General features: G+C 39.8%; 1 protein-coding gene across 1 annotated transcript in view; it reads right to left on the minus strand.

The window, feature by feature from the left end:
* Window positions 1–11479, minus strand: part of LMTK2 (lemur tyrosine kinase 2) — a 26908-nt gene that overhangs the window by 11076 nt on the left and 4353 nt on the right. The window contains exons 4-7 of the mRNA XM_010141084.1: window positions 10134–10207; window positions 9528–9646; window positions 8107–8194; window positions 839–972 (exon numbers count right to left, since the gene is read on the minus strand). Of these exons, the coding sequence (XP_010139386.1) occupies window positions 839–972; window positions 8107–8194; window positions 9528–9646; window positions 10134–10207 (415 nt within the window). The remainder of the gene's footprint in view (window positions 1–838; window positions 973–8106; window positions 8195–9527; window positions 9647–10133; window positions 10208–11479) is intronic.

Genomic DNA, 11479 nt, shown 5'->3' on the forward strand with positions numbered 1-11479 from the left:
ATGCCCCAAAGCTTTCCAACTTGTTTTATACTATTTAAATAAATATCCTGGAAGAAAAAAAAATACAATTTTGGCTGCTTGAATTTACCACTAACAACAAAATCACTGATGCTGGAGCTTTACCACTTACTCTGACAGCATCAGGATAGTGTTGCTAGAAGTAAACATTTATAGTGAGAATCTTGCAGATCCACAGCATAATTATTTATCAAGTTTAACTGTATTTCCTTGAAAACGTACTGTGAAGTTTAATGCCTACAGAGACACACTGCTGCAACACAAGAAACAGTGATCACTCAGTTTGACAGGTACAATTGCTACTACCTGCAAGTCACAGGTTAAAAGAACAGTTCTGCCCATCAGCCACCAGCTGAGTCCAGGCTTTGGAGTTTTCTCAGGGTTTTGCTGTTGTTTTACACCTGCACCCTTAAGACTCCAGTTGGATAGTTCAGCCGCTCCCTGAATACAAGGTCTCTGCATTCTCCAAGTAGTAAGGTGTGCACTGATAAGCATCCCTCCCCGCACAATAAAACAAAACAAATTTAACAAGGTTAATCAAACAGCTACGGCTCCTGGGTTGGCTTAGCAGGAGGTTGCGTTCCACGGGCTGCAAACCCAAGAGGCAGGCGGTCAGCATTCAGCCCAGTGGGAGCTGCACCACCACACCACTGCAGCTGAATTAGCACCTGCAGGAGCACTGCACCCTCGTGACTTAGGAGGTGTAGGTTTGATGGAATTTGTTAAACCACAATCTTCAGTACACACAGACTTTAATAAAACCATATACATGCATTTCAAAGTGCATCATAACTAAAAGCAATTTATCTGGAGAGCATACCTATGCACAAAATTATGTTTATGCATTACAGCAAGTCCGGCAGCAATCTCACACGCCATTCTCTGTAGCAGCATTATTTGTGACTCTCCTTTAATGTGTTCTTGCTCATTGCAGATGTAAGTTTTTAGATCACCCTGTAAAAGAAGTTGAAAATATTTATCAGCTGTGTATGTTGGTTGAATCTGAAAAATATTTAATAGAGAATCAACTAACCACGTTTACTTATTAACCACATTTGTGCTTAATAAAATCTCAAGTTTCCTGTCATATAATAATACCTTTTATTAAAAACCAAGAGTTCGAGGAGCTTCTGGTTTTAAGTAAGATGAGTTTTCAAGTGCTCCAAAATCAGTAAAGTTGACTGTCTGGAATTTGCAAGGGGATGGAAGGGAGAGACCAGAGAAAGGGTTTCAGACACTGCCAGCTCACCAGAGCTTTAGATATAAAATGCATGGTGGTACACCCCACTCCAGTTAAAGAACCCAGACGATGGCAGTGGTTTCACTGAGCCTGGGCAAGGCTGAGCAGCAGACACAACTAGTAAGACCACAGAAGCACTTCACAAATTACTAGAAAGAGAACAGCTTTGAAATAGAGGGGAAGTAACTGAAGGCTGTCCAACATTCAGGAAAGGGAGGACTATAGTAGGTGAACCCAAGTGAGGGAAGACAACAAGTTTCTCACGTCAGTACTGTTCCTACTCTCACAGCCGGACCTTTAGACTAGCACTGCTGCTTTCCTGTTATTTAAAATACAGACTTTCTGTAAGTTAGCAAATTGTTTCAGAGGCTATTTTTGTATTGAGGCTGCACAACATACTACATCACAACTTTTTCACCAGTGTAACATTCTGGGCTCTTCATGCCCATCGTCTGTATAAATCTTGGCCCAGGAAGGAGACTGAAGGCAAGTCTTGGCACTGACCAGACAAGAAGGCAGCCGTCGCACTGGCTAAAAAGCCCTCTGATGTTCAGAAAAGGCTGAAGATCACTGAACTTCCTGTTCCTCTGGTGCTCGTGTGCACTATGGAGCTATAACTGAAGCACCTATTTCCTCCTTGTCATGGTTAACTGAGGCTGACAATTTACAATTCTACTAGTTCAAGCAGTAGATGTCTGTGTGCTGCATTAAAATCTAAGAGCACAGTGACAGCTGAGGTGACAGTCACAAACTTGTGTTATATTTAATAAAATAAGCAATGGGACAGTCTACTTAAAAAGCAGACACTACACCTATGTAAAACAACTTCATTTTAATCTTTTTAAACATTAATAGATTCTACAGTACACACAAGCAGCTATTCTAATCTTCCTCTGCTTCACGGGTTCTACTTACGCTGTAAGTAGCTGTACCACCTTGTGAGAAAGCATCTAACTTGTACTCTAGTAAATGTTTGCAGAAGCCTTCATTACATTCTCTTTATCCTGTTTTTAGCTACCAATTAAGTAACATTTACATATTTGCATCCTACAGAATTACTTTTTAAAAAATGTTTCCCGAAAGACTCTGACTTACAGCTTTAATATCACACTGGCTCATGTATATATACATAAACATTTATATATAACACACTCCCCCACACTTCCTACCTTGCCAGAGCAGATTTACTAGAACAGAGTTCCAAAGAACTACGAAATTAACAGTGTCCATAACACACGCAGATTCCCAACTGCACAGCTGAACGACTGTAAGCGCAAAATCCTGAGCGAACTGACTCTAGATGGCAGCAAGCGCATGAAGAAAGACAAACTCTCCCACACTGTCATTCATTAAAACAGCAACTGGTTACTCAGAGCCTGCCTCAGGTGGATTAAGTTCCTAGGAAGCCTGAAATGCACCAGGGAATTACTTTTTAATTTGAATGCACTAGTAACAGCCGTGCTGCGTGGTATCCCTGTGTGGCATAAACAATTCATGCAGGCACACATTTTTGTAGGAAATATAACTTTTTTTAAATCCAGCACCTTGAAACATACTGGTTCTATTTTCCCATTCTTTTCTAAGTCAGAGACTCACAACATTTCACCATGAGAGGGCTGAGGGAACTGGGCTCATTTTACCTACGGAAAGGAAGACTTTGGGAGCAGCTGACGGCAGCTGTCCAGCACTTATGAACTCGCTACAGACCGAGCCAGGCTTCACAGAAACACGAGAAGTTCAGACTGAGTATAAGGAAGACTGTTCCCCACATGAGGACACTGGAGTAGAAGTGCAGGTAGCCCAGAGACACTGTGCAGTTTCCATCCTTGGATGTTTCCAGGATCCAACTGGACAAAGTCATGAGAAATCTGCTCTGACCTCAGGTTGACAATGCTTTGAGCAGGAGGTTGCATGGGGACCTGAGTTCCTTGCTAGCCTGAGTTATTCTATGATGCTTCCCTGACTACAAGCAGACAGTGGCAATTTATCAATACCAGTCCCATGGAGCCACAAAATAGCCCTTTATCAGACAGACTTTTTAAACACAGTGAATATCAAAAGTTAGACATACCCAGAAATACAGTTCTGCAAAATTCAATACACAGCTAAATATAAAAAGCTCAACAATCCAATCATGCTTGGGGAAAGCTCCACTCTCCACCTTCTTCTGTCACTCTGCCTCTTCCTTCCTCTTCTGGAACTAAAGTTTGTCTTTCCTCCCATCCTTCCCAGTTCTAGCCAGGATCAGTTTAGATGTCTTGGTAAGGAAGTCTTAAGACGCTTTTTCTCCGTAACCGCCAGAAGCCGGGGGCATGTTTACATACAGTACTTCAGTAGTTTTCTTGATTTTGCCAATTCCCCATTTGGTTCATACGAACACCCAAACAAATAGCTGACATGAGTTTTTAAACCAGTGGGTACTAATGATAGGGTTTTAAAAGTGTGGAGGTTACCAAATTGTGTCTACTGAACACTTTCTACCAAGTGGAAAGCCTCCTGCCAAGTCACACAACACCACGTAATTGCCCCTTTTGAAGTTTAGACAACTAAAAGCACCACCCAGGCCTCCCCACTCCCCACGCTGTTTTGCAATGTAAGCACCTGCAGTCACTACCATTAAAATGCCTGATACTGGTGTGTGATATAGAGCTCCTACACCATCAAAAGGTTGGTTAGACATATGTAGGTTTGAGAAATATTAAACAATTGAGGGCTCAGAGAGTCTTTGAACTCAAGAGACATGATTTAAGTTGTAATGAATTGTCATATACCCCCCTTTAAGCCACACGGCACTGATTCCTATTTGCCTCATATCGATATTGAGTAGGATTATTAAACAGATTTTTTTTGAACTCTTCAGAAGTTTTCATTGCAAAAAGATTTTTTTTTTATTTGAAGATGTTTTCAAATGGCAATAATTAGAAAAAGCCTGAACAAAAGAACTAACCACTGCAGGAAGGCCCCTTCCACTAACAGCAACATCCCTAGAGCAAGCTACAGGGCATTCTAGGCAAACTCTGCATCCTGCTGATCTCATCTGCTCAGGGAATTGCAAGACTTTAAGAATTTCTGTAAAAAATTCATAGGCAAATCAGCCTCACAATATACACGCTACTTCCACATTTGAATAACTTTACTCATAAATTAAGTCAATCCATTAGAGGATTTGCTGCGCTGACAAAATGCTGGCCACACATGGCTGAGTAATATATTAAAGTTAATAAGCCAGCTACCACTATTTTTAACCTGGCATCATCCTACAGTGTTTCACAGTGAACAGTTAACTATTCATAGCAGACTGCACCAACATAGTAAGCAAACTAATATGGGAAGAGGGCTGTAAGAACCTACTGAGCATTTCTTTTATGTTTACCATTTAAACAATTTTAAACACAGGCAAAGGAAAATTAGGATTTAAAAGCTTAAATCACTTAAGTGCAAGAGAAATGTCTTGCTTCTTGCCCAGCTCTGCAAAGCAAGGGACATTGAGGAACTTGGATTACATGATAAAATAGGCTAAATGTTAGCAAACGCTGTTACTGCATATACGACCAACCAACTCAGAGTAACAGAAATGGGTAAGTAGTTTATACGGCCAAACGAGCAAGCTAGCCTGCATGACATTCAGCACTGCTACCACAACACTTAGCTCTGGCACCACTGCACTGCAGTTTCCAGTGCCTCTGATCGAGACCTTTCAACACCAAGGAGCCTGGGAACTGGTACTCCAACAGGGCTGCCCCAGTACCCAAGACAAGGTCAAGGGACCCTTAAAAGGCTACAAACCCTAGTAAGAAGATGCAAAAGGGGGACGCTCTGTGACAGGCTATGAATTTGAAGGAATGTGAAGAAAATTACTGTACTCTCCAGACTGCATTGTTCAGTAGAACAGCCGTGGTTTTTATTATTTAATATGCCACGCTCACAACACCAGGTCTACATTGCTGAAAGAGCCTCACGGAATCTCGTCAACTGAAGGCATTTAAATTGCCTATCCAACACAGTTGACGTATTTGCCAGACTTTTTCTTGAGCAAATTCTTAATAACATAAGTACAGGGATTAAAAAAGTTTATCCTTTATTGTACAAACACATACAACACCACTAACACAAGGTAAAGAGCTTTAGCATAGCATTATACTACTGCTAGGAAAAGAGCAACGTTTCTCATCCTTCCCATTTGAACAATATATAGTCACCACACACTAGGACCTTTAGTCAACCACTTCAACTATGTCTGTCCCTACGGTCTTTCTGCTGAAGCATCAGACTCTTGCGTGTTTTGGAAGTAGCTCCATATTCCCCGATTTACCCAATTTCAGAAAAATTACAAGAAAAGCTATCAGCTTTCAAGATCGTTACTAGAAGCTTGAAAAATCCAAACTGCCATCCCAGCCACTATGATAAAAAGCAGCTTCTAGAATATCAGTCTACTAACACTCCACTAGAAACCTGTCTACTAAAAGAAAAAAGCTATCTAGCCATACCTTCTATGCCAAATGGTGCTGTCTGGCCTCCTTCACATTCCTCCCTTCTTCACGTCTCTCCTCAACCCTCACTCCAATATTGCTCCCTCCCACACTAGGCCTGGGGACTACAACAAGAATTAGTGACAAACAGTGATGCTGAGTTAACTTACTGCACTGCTCTTCATCTCTGCATAAACCTGCTCCAGTGAACACTCGCTGTTTGGTCTGCCTAGCTGCTGCGTGTCTGTGCGCTCTGTGAATAACACACTACCCTGTTTAGCAGATACTCCGCTCCACCAAGTCAGAACTCTTTCATATTCTTGCAGTATGAAAGTCATGTTTAACTCACTATAATATATAATTTTTTAAAAACAACTTTTAGTTCACTTGGAATAGAGATCAGCACAGACATTTATTTTCCATTCCAAAGAAATTCCCTAGCTACATCTGAATTTATAGAAGTATCACTTCGGCTGTCAAGCTTACTGCCTCCAGTTAAAGTGAAAATCTATTTTATCCCCTTAAGTAAAATCCTTTCCAGATTACTCTGCAGGATCATGACAATTTCTAGTATTAATCATCAGGTATCAAACAAGTATATTATTTTTTTTCCTGTTCGCCTAAAGTAGGGCAATCTTTAAAAGTTACTCCATCTTCAAATTCGAAGTTGGCTTAACTAGCATAACTGTTTAAAACATGGCAGCAATTAATTCTGATTACATATTTGGATATTTATCTGTCAGACTCTAAAATACAACTCTTTTTCAAGGGTCCTTTATAAAGAACCTCCAATTTGAGTAGCAGGTTTAAAATCAGTAAGAAGTATTCCATTTCCACATACCGAAAAACAGTAAACACCATTATCTGGTGAACCGTAGGCACCTACTTTCAATTCTTAGCAAAAAATGAACATTTCATTTTGATCAGTCACTTAAGTTCAGGTGTTTCTTCCATTTAGAAAAGAATTATTTTATCAGCCCTTCTGCCTCATTTATTTACCACAGCTAATAAATTTGAAGAGCAGTAGTGAAAAATAGTTGTTTAAGGTCACAGATTAACTGACATTTCTCAAGAAAACACAGAAGTTCACATTAGCTTTTATTTAAATTGCTTGAGGCAACTGATGCAATTAGAACCATATTTAAGCACCTGAGTTTAAAGGAAAATTCTGCAGCAAACCGATACAAAAGGATCTTGCTGAATTTTATAAATGCAAACTATCTTTACTTCTGAAAAACTTATTTCCTAGTAACACGTGTGCACTTCTGAGTTCGTTTCTGTCTTGACAGTGTTCAAGGAACTCTGCTTTAACTGATACCTAGACCACAAAGTTTAAAAGCAGATGCTGAGCCGGTGTTCAGCCAGCCACCTGGAGTTCCGGGTTTGGTTAGTTTTAACAGCTTGGTATGCTGTAATAAAGCAATTCAAGTCTTTCCAGACCACGGATCCATCACCACATCTGTCTCATAAGTGTACTGGGCACAGTCCGGTTTCTATACGTGCATACCACCCCCTTTCTCCCAACATTCATGTAAATTCCAAGACATGCCCAGGAATGCTGTGGCTGAGCAAGGTTTTGTACAACTACCCTCCCCATCTTCAGCAGCCCTCATGGCACAAAGAGCCGAGCAGAAAGCAGTGAGAACACCCTTCACTGCGCTCTTAGCATTTCTTGTGGTGTTCAGGAATCATAAGGCAGCAGCTGATTGGGGGAGGAAGGGAAAGACAGGAGGAATAAGAGTAGAGAAAATACGTCACAGTAACAGAAAGGATCAGGAGAAGAACAGGATGATACTGAAAATTCTAGCTATTAGAATACACTCACTACTGACTCTGGAAATGAGCCCATCATTGTGGTTTAGTGCAAAGCTGCACAGCATGGATAAAATAGGGGCACTCTGGAGGTGGGGAGAAAATTTTCTGCTTCCTCAATTAACATTTTCATTGAAATGTTAATAAAAGCACATTAAGGTTGCACAGATAGAACTCAGGATGTGATTGTAAGCATGTGCATCTGACACTTGTCTGCAATAAAAAGCCTCCTTCTATGACCTCCTTTTCCCTCCAAGCTCCTTGTTACATGACATAGACACATGGAAAGAGACTAGTAATTCCATTATCACAGAAAGGACATTTTCCTCATCATAACATTCCAAAAGCACCCAGAACTTATATGATGAACTGAAAAGAATATAAACAAAACATTAGACTTGCGGTTTATCTCTAAACCAAAAAAAATCTGTCTTCTGAGATTCTGGTTATTCAAAAAGCTTCCCAGAAAGAGAAAGAATAATTTCATGAGTGAAGGGCAGTAAATACACTACGTATCACGTACGTCAATGGAAAAACAACTGCAGCCGTTTGTACGAGTGTACTTACCAAGTCACAGAATTCAAAAACTAAGAGATAAGGAATGGCTTCCACACACTGCCCAATACACTGGAGAACATTTGGATGCTGAAGAATGCTGGAGTGAAAAAAAAAAGATCTCATTATACGCTATTTGCAGTGTAACGCACCACACCGAACTCCCCACCAGAAGTTTCAAGACATAACACTGGCATGAACAGAAGGTGCAAGTATCCAAAGCCACAGATTGCATTTACACCACTACAACTCCTTTGTATTGCTGCAGCACGTCATTGATAGCAGCTGAAACTCAGAGGATCTCAAAACTGCAAAAGCCAGCACTGCCCCAAGAAAGTCACACCCATCCTCCCACCACTCCTTATACCAAAAATACGGGCATACAACTGGTCCATGAACTACACCAAGGAACTGATCTGGCTAAAAGCTAAATCTTGCTTCAGCCAGGTTAGTTTCAAGCCAGATCAGTTACTTTTTCAAAATTGCTTCAAAACCACTTGTGCCAATGCAGCAGAAGGCATGAGATTTCTTCTTCTGACAACTGCCAACAATTAAAGCCTAAATGCAATTATAACTAGGACACTAAAAAGCATTAAGAATAGAAAGCTCTCTATAACCACACTCACTTGTAGCATATTCAGGCAAGGTAAAGCACGCTACGAGGTATGTCTAGTGAGCTATGACACACCTCTTTTCCAGTCATCTAAAAAACCATTCACTTGTGAGAGTTAGCTCTTCAGAGAATGCTCACTATTCCCAAAACATGGGAAGAGAAATTACACTCCCTCTAATACACTAAATTCCTTCCTAGTATACAAAGACTCAACCCCCTGGAGCAATTATCCTCCAAGCATAACACAAGAGGAAAACAATCCTCGTCTTCAGTCAGATCAATGATTTCTCAGCTGCAGAGTACTATGGACTGAAGTTAATGTAATTCTGGGTTTGGATTTTTTCTGCACAAGCCTCCTTTCAAGGCATCTAAACAAAGTTATATTTTCATCACCATGCTGCATTTAATTTTTTGTAAAAGGGAACTTCGAATAAATTAATGTATAGTTGACAACATCCAAAGTGTTGCCAGTTCCCCTCGTTCTAACAGGAAAGCTAGGCACAGGAGTTAAACCTCAGTTCTCAGAGGCAAGCAATCAGGCATAAGGTTAGTTTGCAATCTCAGGAGCTTGTTCTAAACAGCTGTAGAAGACAATCTGATAAACCAAACCACGTGTGTTTTCCACAGTAACTACCAACCGCATTTAAGCAAAGAATTTATAAACTCAATTTTTGCTCACTTTGGATTAACTGTATTTCACTTTTTAAAGACAAGCATTTCAGCAAGTAGGGACAGTAACAGTGAACAAAAGAAACGTCCATAATTCAGATGCAGTAGCATGGAATTGTATAAGTTAACCAAAACGTGAATCTTTACTTACTAATATGGTTCTCCATTTCTTAAAAACTGTTCTTGCTCCTTGGGACCCGCACTTGCCTTCAGCTCCTTCACGATCACCCTTGCTACACTAGAGCCTGTGTAGATCTCTCCAAGCAGAACCTGAAAAAAGATAACCATTGTGTCTAATCAGAGGGAAAAAAATTGGGAGTTTCCTTGCAAAGAAAAACAAGAGCTAAAAACATGCTGAAAAAAAGATTTTCTGGCTTTTTTGTCAACACATACAGAGCTTTGAGAATTAAACACTCAATACTTAATAAATCTTGTCAACTGATCTAGACATCAACTTTCAGAGAACATATTTTCTGTTGAAGAACGCTTAAGATTTTCTCCTAGAAAGAATTGGTAATAACAGAAATTCAAATCCACAGAAGTGGAATGTCTACCTAGTACCTCTGGTAAGAAACTAGATGCAAATTAAAGAAGCTGTGATTACAGCTAAAAAGTGCGTGCAAGGAAACATCTAATTTCAGATTCCATTTTTCTGACACTTTTTATTTTTTAAGGACCATATTAAAAGGAAATACAGTAGCCTGGTCAGGCAGAAGTAAGACTCAAACTGCCGTACAATATTAAAAGGACTTCTCACCTTTCCAAACCAACCATTTCCAATTTCCTGGATGTAGTTTAGACTCTGACGTGCAACATGAGACTTTGATCCATCTGTCACACACAACAAAACAAACGTATCAAACCACTCAGATGACCAAAGTTATCAACTGTCAAGGAAATACTTAAGCTCCTACAATATTTATCGCCGATTATGTGCATACATTGACCAAACAAGTCCAGTTAGACACACGTAAAGGTAATGTTGTCACAATAGCACTCAAGTGAAACTTTTCTCAACTCTAGCTTCTAAACCACACTAGAATACACCCCCTACAAAAATACAGCTCTTCTCCTTCTGATATGTAAACTTCTAAATTAACACATTCAGTAGAAAAGGAAAAAGGCCGAGTTCTAATTCCAATATAAAAGTGTATCATACCCTGTAGCTGGGTAGAGCAAATAACCTACTTAAGTTTCCTATGTAAATAGAAGTAGAAAACCCAAGACAACACTCATTCCTTGTACATCTTAACATTTATAGTTACAGAGAGAGTTACCATTTTAAGAGAAAGGGTTTGACTGCTTTATTCTTCAGCCCAACTGCCCTACTTATTGCTACCATCTGGAAAGAGGACATCTTCTGACTAAAAATACTTCCTGTAAAGAGCCCAGAGAAGGGAAGGATAGAAAACAAGACCCAGATCTTGGCAGAGGATGGACAGTAACAATTGCAGGCTTGGTACTATAGAAGAGATTCAGCAGTGTTTATCCCTCTGTAGCTTAATTGGTTGGGAACACTCACAGATGTACACAAAAACTTTCCATCATTACTGCTTGTCTGACTGAGAATTCTAGCCCACGCTTATTTCCAGAAACCACATTTACACCAGTATTCTTTCACTGGAACAGCTACAGTGGTATAATACACTGCCAATGCACTCCTAAGCACAGAGAAGGCGGTATCAGTACAACCCCATTTTTACCACGGTACCTTACTCAAGCACACCACCTTACTTCTGGCAAAATAGCTTCTAGTGACAGGAAGTATAGTTTTAACAATTATGGCAACATAGAAGAGCTGACATAGAATTTTTCACAATTTTTCCCTCTCATTAAAGCACTGAGGAATAACATTTCTTTTGCATTAAAGGCACACTGACAGTTTCCTGAAATTTGTAGGTACAGGAATTTTACTAGAAGCTTCCCTGAACACCTAATGACTAAGCACTACAAGCAATGTATGTAAAAATTGTATGTGAAGCAGTATGAGAACAACTACTTTATGTTAAATTGTGCTTCTAATATTCAAGATGCTTAAGTTTCCTTTGACAAAAACTGTATTTTAAAGAATACATTCCAAGAAAACCTTTCACATAGGGAAAG

The sequence above is a fragment of the Buceros rhinoceros genome, unplaced genomic scaffold (assembly GCF_000710305.1).
Source record: "Buceros rhinoceros silvestris isolate BGI_N320 unplaced genomic scaffold, ASM71030v1 scaffold17008, whole genome shotgun sequence".
In the NCBI taxonomy this organism is placed as follows: Eukaryota; Metazoa; Chordata; class Aves; order Bucerotiformes; family Bucerotidae; genus Buceros; species Buceros rhinoceros.